This window comes from Coffea arabica, chromosome 2e (assembly GCF_036785885.1).
Source record: "Coffea arabica cultivar ET-39 chromosome 2e, Coffea Arabica ET-39 HiFi, whole genome shotgun sequence".
In the NCBI taxonomy this organism is placed as follows: domain Eukaryota; kingdom Viridiplantae; phylum Streptophyta; class Magnoliopsida; order Gentianales; family Rubiaceae; genus Coffea; species Coffea arabica.
The window spans coordinates 2,200,995-2,218,468 of record NC_092313.1 but is presented as its reverse complement, the minus strand read 5'-3'; the positions used below and the strand labels follow the sequence as shown (position 1 = coordinate 2,218,468).

The window sequence follows — 17,474 nt, the reverse complement described above, 5'->3', positions numbered from 1 at the left end:
ATAACACTTGCACGACATGGTATAGAATGAAAAAGGGCTTATGACAAGAATCAAATTCCTACCCGGAAATAGATGGGAATCCAGATTCTCATCTCATTGTTTGGGCGGGGATCGCATCGCAGTTTGTGTACTTGCGACCACTTACGTTAGTATTGAATTTGTACGTATTCTAAAGTCTGCACTATACTATTAGTTTTGTACTTTTTGTGTTTTTTCTTCCTTCCGGCCTTTTGTTCCATAATAGTAATCAGTTTGGACAGATGTAAACTCTCATTACTGATATTAGTTGATTATACATCTCTTCACTCCCAGGACAGCTTGAAAATAAGGAAAAAAAAGACACAACCACACGCATTTTAAGAATCATACTTTTTCGTTCATGATTTTGGTTGCTTCACTTAATTGCCGTGCACATGATGTTGGCTGCTTGTTACTGTGTCCATAGCAGCATAACATATGCCATTTGAAAAAGCCAAGTACCTCATGAGAAAACAGAACCTTGGTTTAGTATATGTAGAAGTTTACTATTGCAATTCTCTTTTTTTTGCGACTAAATTATCCAGATAATCACTAAACTTTTTTAATAGTCAAGATTTGACCACTCAATTATTAGTAGTATGTTTTTATCCATTGAACTATCAAAAGTGTAAATTTTAGACTATTCCGTCTGATTTCACCGTTAATTTTGTTAGATCTAAGGGCGTAAAATTTACAAGATATACTATTAATGGTTAGATCTAGTAGAGTTAACGAAAAAATTAGACGAAATGGTTCAAAATTTACACTTTTGATAGTTTAATGGGTAAAAATATACTATTAATAGTTGAATGGTTAAAACTCGACTATTCGAAAAGTTTAATGTAGAAGTGGCAAAATGGATTCATATCCACCAATCCATCCATATAAACCAACCTTAAATGGATTTGGATGATCCATATAAATTCAATGGTTCTAAATGGATAACCATTTAAATCCAATTATGTTGGTGGATTTAAATGGATTATCCATCTTATCCATATACATCCATTTAACTTAAAAAATAGAAAACACATTTATAAAAATGTGAGATAAAATCTTGTGGGACCATCTATTCTTTTCTTCATAACTTCCTCATATGTCAAATTAATTTTGTGGGACCACCTATTCTTTCCTTCATAACTTCCTCACATGCCAAGTTGCCAATAACATTAATTGCATTTTATTTGCTTCTAGTTCCTAGACTTCTTCCATCCTTTTCAAAATTATATTTTAGTCTCTACTCTTGTTTTTTTTTAATTAAACTCTCATGTAGTAATGATTGCAAACATTTATATTCTTAAGTAAAGAAAAAGCGAGAATGCATCATGTAGTGTCAAAATAATTTTTATTTTTTTAATTCTTTTATTTATAAAAAGAATTTTTCTAACGAGTGTCCCCGCAACATTGGTTAAGATATGTAAATGACAACTTTTTTTTTTTTTCCAAATCCTCATACTTGCAATCCCTCTCCCCTTATCACCTAACCCAACTATCCAAAAAAAAAAGACACATAATTTATTAAGTAATATAAGGTAGCTTGTGTATCAATGGTATAATAAGGAGTTTCATACATTTTTAAGTACTACGTGCACATATGATGAAAATATTTTACTTGTCAAATAACATAAGATTTCTTGTTAGAACTGCACTTTTATTCAAGACATCACTCTTGAACAGGAGTGCAAAAAATTGGAAACGTAAACTTCTTTTCACTGTAAAGCCGTATTCAATTCATTCAAAAGTTATAAAAATGTAGCCAAGTTCTTAATTGTTCATTACTTTACAAAATGATACTTAAAGTAATGACGAAAGATTAAATTGACCACAGCAGTTAAATTTTCTTGGAACTAAACTAATTTTATGAAGTACTGAAATAGAGTAGTAGTACAAGCATTTGTTATTACCAAAAGATTTTAGGTGATTTAAGAATAGAACTTTGGGGATCTGTATTTTTTGGAAAAAAAACATTTGGATCTTAAATTTAGGATTTGGGAGAGTAAATGGATAAATGGATGGATCATGGTTTACACTATCCATTTAAATGACATCCATTTAGATCCATTTATTAAATGGTTTTAATTGGATTGGATCAATTTGATCCACTATCCATTTAACTAAAACCATTTATCAACCATATATCCATTTTGCCACTTCTAGTTTAATGACTATCAAGATAATTTGCTCTTTTTCCGCTCAAGCGACTCCTAGCCTACTATTTGCAGTAAATCGTAAGTTGGAGTCCCTTGTCTGGTCTTTTGAGTGATTCCCATTTGTACTCAGCAACTATCCATTGTGTAACCCCGAAGCCCATCCAAGAGAGAGGATGTGACCCCAGCTTCAGCCCTTATGGGTAATCAGGGCTGAAGAATGTCTTAAGTTATCCGCTTAGAGCCCGTCCGACATATAATTTATGCAAAAGCGTAATTAAGAAATGTGTCAAGAAACTATTTTACAAATTTTTCTTACAAAACATGTTAGCCAAGGCCTTTGCATTTGGGGTTCAGGGTCTCGAAATATCTTCTCAAATGGGCTTGCCACGTTTATTTTACCAAGCCAATCAATCGACAAAGCTTGAAAGAATTCGCAGGCATATAACTCTACAAAACTCAACATGATGCTTGACGGGGGGTTGTTCGGCTTTAGGTTTCGCCCCGGGGGGGGGGGGGGTGGGTGGTGGGTGGGTCGGATACATTTTGCTTGCCTCACTTTAGCATTAGTTCGACAAAGGTGCAAAACTTGCAAGGGCTTTCCACCACTTAAAAGAAATGTGACGATTGACAAAAGCTTCAAATTGCCCAAGAGGTTACAAAACGATGGGCTTGTTTGGAACCTCAAGTTTTTAGCAAGTTTGTATAATACTAGTTTTTTAACAACTTTTGCTACAGGAACCCCAAAAAACTTATCAAAGTTTTTAACCTACACACTTTAAAATAATACACAAAAAACTTTTCCTTCAACTTTTCTTCTTTTTCCTCCCCCACCCACCCCACCATATCCTCCGTCGCCGGCCACCACCTCCACCACCGCTTCCGGCGCCGGTCACTATTCCGATTGTTATTGTCGGCCTTCCTCTTTTTTTTTTTTTTTTTCTCTCCCTCTCCCTCTCCCTCACCCCCTCTCCTCCTTTGACCGATCTGTTGGTGTACGTCTCTTTTTTCCTTTTTTTTTTCTTTCTCCCTCCCCTGCCACCTTCCCCCTCCCGCTAGCTGCGATCTGGTCACGAGACCAGAATGTAGCTAGGGGAGGGGAGGAGAGGGGGAGAGACAAAGCTAAAAAAAAAAAAAAAAAAAATCCATGGCTGCAACAACTCTGGCGTCTTAGGGCGAGGGGGAGGGGAGAGGAGAGGGAGAGGGAGGGGAAGAGGGCAGAGGTGCCGGGGGAGGGGGAAGGGAGAAGAAGAAGAAGAAAGAAAAGAAAAGAAAAAAGAAAGAAAAAGAAAGAAAGAAAAAAGTTTTTCAACCTAAAAATTTTTCTTACAACTTCTACAGTAATTTACAGTAAAGTTTTAGACAAACACCCAAAAAACTCACCTTCTAAACGGGACCGATAATTCACTCTCTCTTCTCTTCAAACTCTCCCTTTTCAGATGACACGATTCTGGACACAAAAATCAGAGGGAAAACAATGGAAGAACGACACTTTCCGAACATGCATCATAAACTTACTTAGATTGCAACTCATGCTTCGGATCAAAGGGCTCAACAAAGATTCTCAACATGGTCACCTGTGCAAAATCCATCGGTTTTTGACGTGGTGACAACGCCCATTCTTATGCACAACTGGCTTGGTCTCTCACTGGAAAAGTGAGTTTTCAGCTCGAATTGCTGTCATCTCCTGTCTACATCTGACAAAAGTAAGTTTTAAGTTTTTAGATGAACACAGATCTAACACGAATTAAACTACATTCTTAATTTAGTCGCAGTCTTTGGTAGCCAAAGATATTGAAATGTCAACTCCTCAGCTTAACATTTGCCGAAGACATGAAATTTATATGACATAAATTGGCAGCATGGTCAGTTAGTTTCACTCGGGAAGAGCGAAGGGGCCGATAGTGGAATCACAACCTTCATCTAACATCCTGGGGACAAAGTTGTAAATTTCTAAGGTATCTGAAACCCTCACACTAGGTTCTACCCTTCAATTCATGAGGCTGAGTGTAAATCAAGCTAATTGCTCTCTTCTTATTAAGGACCATAACTGTGCTTCTCAAATAAATTGGTTAAAAAAACCAAACCATCGATATATTAGCATTTAAATTGCTATTGGTAAATAGAGTCAATCAATGCCTCTAACAGTAACTTATTCTCCTCTTGTCAGCAAGTGAAAGCACAACTTATTTTTCTCCTCTATGTATTGGTTCTGAAAAAGTAAATAGAACAAAATAGCTGACCTTTACATCACTTTACTGCACCATTTCCATTAAGCGATACTGGTACAGGTCTCCTTTCTTGACCCAAGGACAACATCTCCTGCATCCTTTCTGGCCAAACAGAGTTCAATCTCCGGGCAAAATCCTCAACCTCCCTGCAATTCAACAATAATGATTAAGAACCATCTTTTAAAATAAAACTTCATATCCAAGATGCTACGTATCAAGAAATTAAACGTAGCGCTTGCAGCAATACTAGCATGTTGCAATCACAGAATATGAAACTTACCACACCATTTAAATGAGTGCAAGACCAACATATCAATGCCCGAAATACACATCAAACTAAAACAGAAATATAGGTCAAGGTACAATTCTGCAACAACAAATCAATTCTAAATTGATTTGGCTTTTAATAAATATGATATGTATATACACACGCGTATCAGGTATAACATATAGATACAATAAAAAGCTATTTTACCTGTCCAGTTCTTCCTCCATTGCAGGATCCAACTCATTATCAAACTCAAGCTTTGGTGAAAATGTAACAGATGCAGAATCTTGAAATACTGCACTTTTACTTTGGGAGGTTGCATTGTCAATATCACCAATCAAGTAGCCAGAAGGCAGATGATTTGGCTCCTAAAATATCAACATATACCAGTGAAACCCAAAAGCAGTGCAACTTTTCTTCTCTCCCTAAAGAGAGAAGGACAAAATGCACAGTAAATATACAGTGCTCAGAGGCTGGGGGCAAGTAGCTGGGAAGAAACGTGTCATTACAACCTTAAACTGGTTACAATTTGAATCATTTGATGAGAAGTTTCCAGAAAGGTCTTTTCTCCTCCTGTTTTTCTTTTTGTTCTTAGCAGCTTTTACTCCTTTAGATTCTGCAAGAGAGGATATCCTGAGCTTCATCATGGAACAATAACTGTAGTGAAGAAGCAAATATACTCAAACATGGCCTAAAAAAAATTTACTCAAACATGACTCATGCAAAATTGTCAGATCAGATAGAACTTGAAGTTTTCAAATTCTAGGTCAGGGTTATTCATGAAAGGTAGTGAACTTTTAGTAGATTTTTAACTTGCAAAGAGGAAATATCATGTACATATCTTCTATTGCACAAGACAAAACAAACTTTAAACATAATATGGCAGCAAAGACTGCATCAGCTATCCATAAATCACAGATAAAGATACTAAAGCTGACTAAATGCAGTTACATAAGCTCGCCAGGGGCCTGGGGAATCAAGCTACTACAAAGTACATTTCTTGATTTTCAACAAGATAAAGCAGGTTTTCACCAAAAATAAGATGTAGAACTTTTCAAGCAGACCTCCGTCTCCATTTATGAATGACAAAAGTTCATCAACTGGGCGTTCATCCACAAGCTGCTCTTCTTCAACCTCAACATTCTGAAACATTAGTGCAATTCTTAGTGCAAAACTAAGGATTCAGAAACGAGGAGTTGATTACCAACACATATCCTGCACTTGCATTTTACAGTGTAAGTTGATTAATTATTTTAACCTACAGGTACTTCAAAAGCAAGTTAACTGAAGTACCCAGGCCTTTTTTTTTTTTTTGGAGGAGGGAGGGAGGGGGGAGGGAGAACATCAAAGTACCTTTACTTTTGCTCTCTCCTTTAATTCTTTCCTCTTTCTTGCATATAACCGATTCAGAAGCCTAATGCGTGGATCATCCGTCAAATTTCTTAAAGGCTCCAACTTCTCCTCCTGCAACAGAAAGTACCTAAATATGAGTAAAACACATTGGGCTATACCTATTTATCCCAGCAGCAGATACCTCTGTAAGATCATCAGGTAAATTGAAAGTTTCACGTATCTCTTCCGGAGTTTTTCCTTCAATCATCCGAGCAAGCGCACGGCTTGTAAGGTCTACCAGAGGCCTCAGTTGGAGACTATCAGCAGCAGATGTCAACTCGCACAATTTTTTTGCATCTAACTTGATAAACTTTTCATCAAAAGTTTTCCTTTCCTGCATAGAATCAATAGACAAAGGTTCCGTTTGATAAAACTGAATCTGAATTCTGAAGTCTGAATTCTGAAATCTGAATACTGAAACAATTAATTTGCTGAATTTTAAGCACTGAAAAGAAATATATGAATGTCTGAATTTTAATGTTAAACCTATTTATAGTCTTTGATAAAACATTTATAACTGAATGCTGAATAAGTTAAATTTGACAAATTTGCCCTTATATCTTTTCACCCAAAAAAGAAATAGAACCTATGATTTAATTAGCTAAAAATGTTAGGTATGAAAATGACAATATTTATTTTTAAATCAAATTAATATAAAAGATGAAATATATTATATGAGGAGTATGGAGAAGATGCGAAAATCATTCAAAAGGGTGAAAAAAGAAATAAAAATTCATTAGATAGAGAATATTAGATTGTTTAATTAGATAAGAATTTTTAACATAATTAACAAACAAGGGTAGATTTGATAGATAAGATAAGGTAATTGAAGTAATTCTATTGATTCTTATCAGAATTAAGCATTCATTTAGGATTCTTGTGCTAAAAAAAATACACACAAGTTCAGCACTACTTAACAAGTTCAGCAAATGGATTTTCATTTATCAAGCACTCAAAACATCTGAATGTCTGAAAAAATTCAGATTCAGCACTTTTTTTTGTTATCAAACAGACCCAAAGTCAAATGCCATCAGAACATCAAAATAGAAACAGTAAAACACCGCAAAACAAGCGCGCAATACATGAGTTAAGATATATAAGAATGAAACTAAGAGAAAGATATTTGTACAACCACAATTCTTGAAGGAGGGCAAGCAGCATAAAACAGGGTAAACCTTATTAGAACGGCCTGGTACTTGATGAAACCGACAGTAGTCAAGTATTAATCCCAATATAGCAGGATTTACACGTTGAGGAAGCGAGATAGCATAATTTTTAGATGATCCCATGCCTGTTTGAAGAACTTCTCGGCATATCATAGGACAAAACATAGCAACCTCTTCTTCCACTTGTTGAATTGAACCATCAGTAGTTTGGAGCCAGATGTATGGCTTCATCTTGATTATGGAAAGATTAGCAACATGAGTAAGGCCAATGGTACATGCTCAATATATCCAAAGAGAACCAACAACAGTATGAGAAAATGAAGCCAACAAATAAAATCAAAAACAAGAAAATGCTCATAGAAACAACCTATGTAACCAACAGCAAGAAATTTCTCATCTTAAAAATGCCATACCAAATTATAGGATAGGAGCATAAACCATCAACTTGGGCAAACAGGATTCAAAAACAATCAATACAGGATTCTCAGTTCCAAGCAACAACTAAATAAACTTACCATTAATTTTTTTTGGGAAAAAAGTCAAGGAATACGTTCAACTATTCATGTGGGAAAATAAGCAGCAGCTAGCAAATGAATTCTAGGGCGAACATGGAGTAGACAAAGGTATAGAACATATTAGAAACATTTACATCAGCATCAATTCATTCCACCAACAAAATCCAGAAACATGTGAGTGACATCCATACTACTCTAGAAAAAAAAAGGTAAAGGGGGTCCAATTTCTAAGAAGAAAAGTAAATTCAGACCTAAAACAGTGTCATCTACATCTGCTTGATCTTATTCCAATTTCTTTTAGTAGATAGGAAAAATCACAAACAATCCATTTAACCCACCTCTGGTTTGACAACTGCCATTGGACCTTCTGGCATAAGGTGGTCCAATAAGCACAAATTTATTGTGGACTCCAAAACAAAATTTATGTACTCGTACAATGAAAGTCTAGCAAGCAAAGAAGATATTCGCAGTCTCGCTTGCTTCAACACATAAATGTTGCAAAGGCAGTGAATACTAAATCAGCAATGGCAGATCTCAAAAAACCCCAAGGTGTGCAATTTTTCAAGAAGAAATATCCATCAGATCCAGAAACCTGTTCAGGAGTAAAGAGATTAAGGATCAACAACAGTTGATTATATGGTAAAGACAAGCACACCCCTTGTAGTAGAAACGAAACTAAGAAAGTCAAAGGCAAACATATAATTATGCATGAGAAAAGAAACACATAGGTTTGGAGAGGCGAGAGGATTTTGGAAGGAAAAATAGAAAAGAACAAAGAAACTAGCAGAGCATTTAGAAAGGTTTTTCACTTTTGGTTGGACATAGAAATAAAATTTTTGTTTCTTACTTTCTCCATCTTGTTTCATCTTTCATCCACTTGGAAAACATTAAAACAGCAGATGAATTCTAGCTGCAGAGGCAAGCGATGGAAGAAGTAGATACATCCAGAATTCGACTATAACCGACTCTGGGTATACAAACTGTACTCTCGAGATAGGGTAAAATAAACTGTCTTTAAATTTACTAGTGTGTATCACAACAAAGTAACAGAATGAATCCTTGACTAGACATGATTTCATTAAGAGTAACTAAATCATATGCTAAAAGCTCTTCCCTTATCATTTCTCAAGTTGTCCATCTTAAGTGCCCAACTGGACAGGTACCGACTAGTATTGATTCTTACTTCTTAAAGTACCCATCCAACTTTTCCCAAGTGCTGCCATAGTTGCAAGAATGGTACTACTCAGGACATGCAGATTTAGCATTTAAGAATTTCCTTAAATTCTGTATGAATCATCGATTGAAAAATGTTTATTAAAGCAACAGTACAATAGATCTGCAGCTGTTTGATGTTTCAAATAAAATTGACAAGCCAAATTGAAGATGCCACCTTTACCCGGTTATTACACTTCAACTTATCCATAGAGGATGGTGTTGTGTATTGATAAAATGATCTCATAGCTCTCTTCCCCAGTCGAACTAGTTTCTTTTCCAGCAATTATCAGAAATAGCATGCCAATACTCGTGTTCTGCAGAGGCAGGCTATTACACGCTTTACAACCAAAATCTATCATTCTTCCTGTTGTCAGTTTCAGTATTTTGTAGACTGAATTTCAAGCATTTTATCCGCACACCTTGTCAAACATTGTAGATAATTGAACACATGAAGAAGTTAAGGATTAATAACCCGAAAAAGAAAAACACAAACAAAAATATAAACACTAAAAGGCACGTTATACAGCAACTCTGAAGTGCCATAGCAACCTAATTGACTTTCATTTTATAATTTTCAGGCGAAAGAGTGAGCCAAGCCCAGCCGCAACAACAGAAAAGACTCCAATTAGCACGCTAGATAAAACTCATAACAATTTTTACGGCGAATTCAGGTTCGAAGTCGATCAACAAACGGCATAATATCAAGATTTTCAGCTAAAACAAATATTGAAGCTTCAAGATTGAATGCGTGTTGTGGGGGAAATTATGTATAAATGTGGTACTAGTATCAATTCTCGCACATAGCAAACGAATTTTCAGAGAACAAATGCAATATTACGTTAGAATTCAAAGAAAATTTTACATGCCTGGGATGAAATTGAATCTCGGTAATCGGTCGATTAAAAGGAGATAAAACTTTTTGGTATGACTGGATAAGAAGAAGAAGCGTAGAAGCGGTAAGGGGTTTGATATGACTGGAAAACGGGTAAGCCCCAGTCCGTTCCCCCCAAGTCCACTGGTTTTGATTTTACAGTCTAAGCGTCGTGCTTGTGACGCGTGCAACCATGCCGGACTCGCACGTGAAGGCGGTTAAGGCCATTCTTCTTCTCCTTTTTTTTTTTTTTCCGTTTCTTTTACAAGGTCCTAATTCCAAATTTCCCACCACTGGCGGCCCTGTACCCAACGGTCATTAATTTGGGCTTGGCTAAGCCCCTGTTGGCCCATGTTATAACATAAGCCCCATAAATTGGTCTGAGATCGGCCCAGGCAGAATTCCAAGGACTCAAACTCGGTCGTTCCTCCTATGGAAGTCAAGTTGACCCGAATTAGCGTTCCACATCAGTGGTGGTATCTAACAAGTTCCAAGAAGAAAATAAGCGCGTGTTAACATTTTAATTAGTGCCCGTGCAACCAAAGTTAGAAACTCCATGCCATGGATTCCAGGCAGCAGTTGTACTTCACTCGACACGAGATTGAGGCTTTGTTTGGGTTGCATTTTTTTAAATTTTTTGTAGAAAAATTATTATAATAATTTAATATATGTAAGATAAAAAAAATTTTTAAAAAATATGTTTACGAAAAATTACACAATTCAAACAAACGGTAGAATTAAGGGCTCTTATAACAATAAAAGTCCTTGGCCGTACACCAAATTAACTTCTTTTTTTATATTGTGGGCTCTTATTTAGTGTACAGAGAGAGTGATCATAGTAAGCTAGAGAAATATTTCAAGTCTCTTGACCCAACAATCATTTTCGATGTATGTATTTATACGACACGGAACCAAAAACTAGGGCGAGATGATCTGGGGATGAAATTCGTCATTTTCCTTTATTAGTAATACGAGTTCAATTGGCTTTTACTCTGTGGACTTCAGCAGTTTGACGATTGACATCTACCATCGTGTCAGCGCCTCCGACATCCACATGTTCTAAAGCTTCGGTGAAGGGCCACCGCAGGCCACGTCGAGTGTTGGAAACACCGCCATTATATCTGCAAGCGTAAGCTGTATGCCCATCAAGATGGAATGGGCAGCCCCACACTCGATTTTTGTCCATCGTGAAATTAAATTAGGGTTAGAAAGAAGAGTTGGACTATGATATCAATTTCCAAATCCAAAATGATAAAGTATCCATTTTTATTAAAGAACTGACAATGCGACTAAAACAATTGCTAGTTCCGTCAAAGTTCACTGGAAAATTGGTACGTTAGTGGATTCGATTTTATCCAAATTCAATTCAAATATTTATATGTTTGAATGGGATTTGAATTTAATTTTTTAAATATAAATTCTTATCCAAATTCGGACGGTATTAGAGAATTCTCTCCTAAATTTCAAAAATTAACTTGCAAAAGGACAAAATTGAAAGAATATGTCACTCTTTCCTAAATATATTTTTTAATATTATCTTGGGATAATTGCAGAAACCTCCCCTGAGATTTCTGACATTTGCACTGACCTCCCCTCTAGGTTTAGAAATTGCATTCACCTCCCCTGAACAATAACAATTCGTTGCAGATACCTCCTTGACAGCTTTTGTAGAAGTGAGATAAGAATTTTCTTCCAATTTTGCCCTTACTTGCTTGACAATTATTATTTGTTTGACAATTGCTTAACTAATTATCTAATTAGTTAATAGTTAAACTAATTAACTATTAACTAATTATCTAATTAACTATTAACTAATTATCTAATTATCTAATTAACTAATTAACTAAAGTTGTTGTCTGTCCGAAATTAACAAACTATTTGCATGTTAAACTAATTAACTAATTAACTGCTTGACTAATTAACTAATTAACTAACTAACTAACTATTTGCATGTTAAACTATATGCAGTACGCATTACCTATTTAAAGTATCGGCTCTTTATAGGTATTTTACTTTCAAACATTTAATTTATGATAAAAACATCAATGTTTGTAAGTAAAATTCAAAAAGTATTACAGTAATATTTTTACAAAAAGGGAGGGGTATAGGGCCATAAATTAAATGTTTGAAAGTAAGAATATTGATATTACTGTAACACTTTTTGAATTTTACTTACAAACATTGATGTTTTTATCATAAATTAAATGTTTGAAAGTAAAATACCCATAAAGAGCCGATAGTTTAAATAGATAATGCGTACTGCATATAGTTTAACATGCAAATAGTTTGTTAATTGGTTAGTTTGTTAATTAGTTAATTAGCTTAACATGCAAATAGTTTGTTAGTTTCGGATAGATAACAGCTTTAGTTAATTAGTTAATTAGATAAACAGAAATTAGTTAATTATTAATTATTAATTAGATAATTAGTTAGTTAATTAGTTAAGCAATTAATTAGTTTAACATGCAAATAGTTTGTTAGTTTCGGATAGATAACAGCTTTAGTTAATTAGTTAATTAATTAATTAGATAATTAGGTAGTTAATTAGTTAAGCAGTTAATTAGTTTAACATGCAAGTAGTTTGTTAGTTTCAGACAGACAACAACTTTAGTTAATTAGTTAATTAGATAAATATTAAATAGTTAATTAGTTAATTAATTAATTAGATAATTAGTTAATAGTTAATTAGATAATTAGTTAATAGTTAATTAGTTTAACTATGCAGAAATAGTTTGATTAGTTAATAACTATTAACAATTAGATAATTAGTTAATTAGTTAATAGTTAATTAGATAATTAGTTATTAATTAATTAGATTATTAGTTATTTAGTTATTTAGTTAATTAGTTAAACTATGCAGAAATAGTTAATTTAGTGTAATTTTTATTAACAAATGTTTTGTTGGGTTTGATGAAAGTACTCATTACATTCATTTGGTAAAATTAAATCATGTCAGGGGTACTTTAGTAAATTGACCCACTTTTGCCTATTAAATTGCCTCCAACTTTTGATAGGAGAGGTCAGTGCTATTTCAAAATTGATAGGGGAGGTCAATGCTATTACTATAAAAGTCAAGGGAGGTTTCTGCAATTATCCCTATTATCTTTGCATAAAGGGACTATCATGTCACACAAAGGTTGTCATTCGAAGGACACTAAGGGTCCGTTTGATAAAACTGAATCTGAATTCTGAATACTGAAATAATTAATTTGCTGAATTCTAGGTACTAAAAAGAGATATATGAATGTCTGAATCTTAATGCTGAACCTATTTATACTGTTTGATTAATATTCATAACTTAATGCTTAATAAGCTAAATTGTACAATTTTGCCCTTCTATCTTTTAATCCAAAAAGAAAATAGAACCTATGATTTAATTAACTTAAAATTGTTAGGTATGAAAATGACAATATTTATTTTTAAATCAAATTAATATAAAAGAAGAAATATATTATGGAAAACATTAAAAGAAACATTACAATCCAATAATTCATATAACATATAAATTCGACCTAAAAAATTTAGAAATGATTGTTTGTAATTTCTTCACGTAGGTTATGCATGAATAATTGATCAGCTTGTATGGATCCTTCTCCTACTTCTTCGTTTGTCTCGTCATCTTCGACCTCTTCTCCATTTTGTATAATAGCATCATCATCATCATATTGTTGAAACCAATAATCATTTGCAGAAATTCTTCGCAAATAATTGTGAAGAGCAATGCATACAATGACAATGTTTCTTTGTGTGGGAAAAGGGTATGGTTTCATCGTTTTGAGAATAGGAAAACGAGCTTTTAATACTCCAAAAGCACGTTCAATTACATTTCTCAATCTTGCATGTGCTTGGTTAAAGCGTTATTCTTTTGATCTTGGACGAGAAGTATTTCGAAAATCAGATAACCAATATCTAATATTTCGATATGGTGCCATAAAGCCACGGGTGTGTGGATAAGCTGCATCACATAAATAATATTTATCTACACAAAAAAAAAATATCAAAATATAAATATTTGTGGATGAAAACTACCGCAAAAAAAAAAATACTATTGTTAAAAAAAATTTAACCTGCTGGAGGAATAGGAAAGTTGCACGTTGGGTCTGCTAAGGCTTCTGACAAAACTCTAGAGTCATGTGCTACACCTTCCCAACCAGCCAAAATGAATGTGAAAATCATATTGAAATCACAAATAGCTAGTACATTTTGCATGCACTTGCCTTTTCCTCTCCCTCGATACGGAATTTGTTCATCTACGGGTATAATTGCAGGTATAAGTGTTCCATCTAATGCACCTATAGCACCCTTTTGAATAGGACAAAAAAAATCAATAATTAGATACATATTTAGCTTGAAAAAATATCACTTACATTTGAAAATACCTGAAATATTTGGAGAAGTCGACGTTGCTGTTGACTTGCATGCTGGTTTCCATTAAAATTTGGGACAATCATCTCTTTCGAAAAATGTAGCATAGCTTGTAGCACTTCATAAAAATATGTATGAATGGTATGGGTCGAATGGCAATATCTCCTTTTAACCACGCGATTTGTATGATGATGACCCATAGTTATGAGAAACATTGCTACTTTTTCTTCAACTGAAATATAACGACTATTTTGTAGCCAACCTTTATTTCGCAAATGAGTGCACAAATTCATAAATACTTCTTTTCTCATTCGTAGTATTTCTATAGAGTGTGCAGGATTTCCATCAAGAATTTCATTTACGTATTCATATCCTCTCAACATAGAATTTGTATCAAGTCTTCTTCCAATACGCCTCAATTGTTTTCTTTTTAGGATTAGTAATATTAATACAACTTTTAAAAGTTGTATTTTCTCATCCGTCAACATCTGCAAATTTCAAATTGAGTATATCATTAAAAAAGAGTGCACAATACACTTCTTCCAATTATTATTTGACAAAACAAAAAAGAAAGTAAGAATAGTTAGCTAACATATATATTATAATGTAATCCATTTATAAGAAAAGTTAAATAAAAGTAATCACATAAAAGAAAATAATTTATTCATTATCTCAAGAAAAATAAAACTATTTGACAATGAAATAATTTATTCATCATCCCAAGAAAAATAAAACTGTTTGCCAATGAAGTTGTCTACAAATGAAATAAATTTAGAAGCCACAAGATTGCAAAAAAAATCAAAATAAACCTAGCTTTCTTGCATTCATTGCAATCCAATTCAATCTAAACTCTTCATGTTTTTCTGCTATCTGGATCCATTGCTCTCTGTAAGCTTTACTTTCACAAAAAATACTAGAAGCTGCAAGCTACAGTGGATCCATTTCTGTTAAACCCTGCATTTTGTCTAAAATCTCGTTACAATCTTTAATACTTGGTCCATCTGACTTTTCCAAGATCTCAATAACATTCATCAACTGACTATCAACATCATGTAGTTTTTCAACATTGGTTTTTTTTGGATGTTTGCCTTCACTCTTGATTTCCTGTTTTGATTTCTTAGTTGAAGAAGAGGCCATATCAATTTCTTCCGTTTCCAAATTGATACATGTCTGTGAACAAGATTCAAGACCATCCTGTGGTAATCCCTCTTTAGATGGACCCCACACATTTTTTCCGCTAGCCACAATACCATCAAATAATGCCCTCATTTCATTTGGATATTCCAGTGGATTAAAACGAAATTTGCTTGCTTTGGGATTATCCTGAAACAATATGTACAAAAAAAATTATTATGTACAAAAGAATTATTTTCAAAAGTATGCCGATTATTTAAATAATAAAATTGATATATAAACTTAGGTACCTTTAAGTACTCTTCCCATTGCTTTGAAGTCCAATTGATGGTATTGGTAACAGGGTCATAATGAGTATTCCCTGTGTTACCAATGAGTCTTGCCCAAATTATATATTTTTGTTTCAAATAATCCCATTCATTCTTCAATTGTCTTTGCGTAAAATCGCCCTTATTTTCAGCTTTCAAAGTTGATCTAATTCGTTCCCAACATTCTTTTTTTAAACTGTTTCCACTGTAATTATTAGGGCGTGCTTCAATCAAACATAATTCTATAAATCGCCGGAATACTTCCGGGTCTTTCCAATTAGCCCTGACAGAATTCTCTCGTTTCATACCTACATTGCACATAGGTAAACCTATATATCATAACATATATAAAAGTAAAAAATAAAAATAAATGGAACTGAAAAAACAACATAAAAGGAATTTTTGTTGAATATGTAGAGACACCCATATTAAGGATAAGGCATATTACAGTTTGATCAAATGATCATACCACTAATGAAAGTTAAATTAAAGAATCAAGAATCTTAAATTAAATTATAAAATAAATTGTAATAAACAAGTTAGTTTGCATTAAATAGTCATGCCTTGAGAAATTTTGAAATGCATCATCATCAGTTAAGTCTTCGGATACATATATATATATATATATATATATATCTCTATTATGCTATTATCTATTCTAGTACTAAATTGGGACGACAAACTAAAAATTCTGGGAATCTATTTGCCTATTCAAAAGAGCAAATTGATGGCAAGGCAATATGATTTTATATGAAGTCAAACAGTGTGTCAGGCACCCACTAATATTTTCCTAGTTGTACTCTTATTAACTCATAGGCATGTTAACGATTCGGCTCTAAGGAACTATTTTTTGGTGTTAGCATAAATATTTAAGCCATATAAATGTGTGCAAAGACTTATAGAGCTAATGTTTTTGACATTTAACCTGTTAAGTGACACCAAAGCATTGGTAATCCAAGGCTATACTATAGTTGCAATACAACTCCCACTCCCAAAATAAAATAATAATAATATAACTAGTGATGGTACCTGTTTAAGCTTAGGAATTCGTGATGGCCTTCCTTCACAGTTTGATAAGAAAAGTCCAAATATAAGCAAAAGGAAGCTGCAATAAACAAGATTTAAATTCACACCAAATTATATCGAAATTTAATTATTTCAATAGAAAAATGTTGAAGCAAAACAACAAATAATCAATGTCACTTACCTTGGAAAAAATGAATTTGAGATCGCTGAGTACGGTAGCAATAAAAAAATTTTGGGAGGAAAAAAATGACAAAATTATGAAAGAGTAGAAAGATGGAAAAAGATAAAGAGTAGACAATGTAAAGATAAAGATGGAAAGATGGTATCAATGTTGAAAGGTTGTTTTGTTTAATTAGATAAGGATTTTGAATAGAGAATATTAGGTTGTTTAATTAGATAAGGATTTTGAATGTAATTAACAAACAGGGATAGATTTGGTAGATAAGATAAAGTAGTTGAAGTAAATCTCTTGATTCTTATCAAATTAAGTATTCAGTTACTATTCTTGTGCTGAAAAAAATACATACAAATTTAGCACCACTTAATAGGTTCAGCAGGTGACTTTTTATTTATCAAACACCCAAAACCTCTGAATGTCTGAATGAATTCAGTTTCAGCACTTTTTTATGTTATCAAACAGGCACTAAGTGTGATTTCAAAAATTGGGAGGGGCTAATTGCAATTAGGGAAAATCTCAAGGGAGGTTTCTGAAATTTTTCTTTAAGAAAAATGTATATTCCTACATTATCTTGCCATTCACGAAAGAAGAAATAAATATAAAAAAAGTAGTAATTTCACAACCGTTTATTTTCGAGTCA

The 17,474-nt window shown here is 33.5% G+C and overlaps 1 protein-coding gene across 7 annotated transcripts; it reads right to left on the bottom strand.

Annotated features, from left to right (window-relative positions):
* Positions 1–3,451: 3,451 nt before the first annotated feature.
* LOC113730041 (SKP1-like protein 21) lies at positions 3,452–10,040 on the bottom strand. 7 transcript variants are annotated; one of them, XR_011840056.1, is made up of 11 exons: positions 9,819–10,038; positions 8,076–8,329; positions 7,232–7,453; positions 6,199–6,390; positions 6,018–6,128; positions 5,729–5,807; positions 5,177–5,280; positions 4,872–5,032; positions 4,409–4,542; positions 3,743–3,862; positions 3,452–3,615 (listed from the first exon to the last, which is right to left on the bottom strand). XR_011840056.1 is itself a non-coding variant. In XM_072078075.1 (11 exons), exons 3-10 carry the CDS (start codon positions 8,109–8,111, stop codon positions 4,416–4,418), a joined length of 1,032 nt encoding a protein of 343 aa, XP_071934176.1. In that variant the 5' UTR covers positions 8,112–8,329; positions 9,128–9,266; positions 9,819–10,038; the 3' UTR covers positions 3,452–3,862; positions 4,409–4,415. The 7 variants fall into 7 exon arrangements, 5 of the variants coding, with proteins under 5 accessions (XP_071934176.1, XP_071934175.1, XP_027110271.1 ...); XR_011840057.1 differs by having other exon boundaries at positions 3,743–3,856; positions 9,819–10,037; XM_072078075.1 differs by adding an exon at positions 9,128–9,266 and having other exon boundaries at positions 3,452–3,862.
* Positions 10,041–17,474: the final 7,434 nt, after the last annotated feature.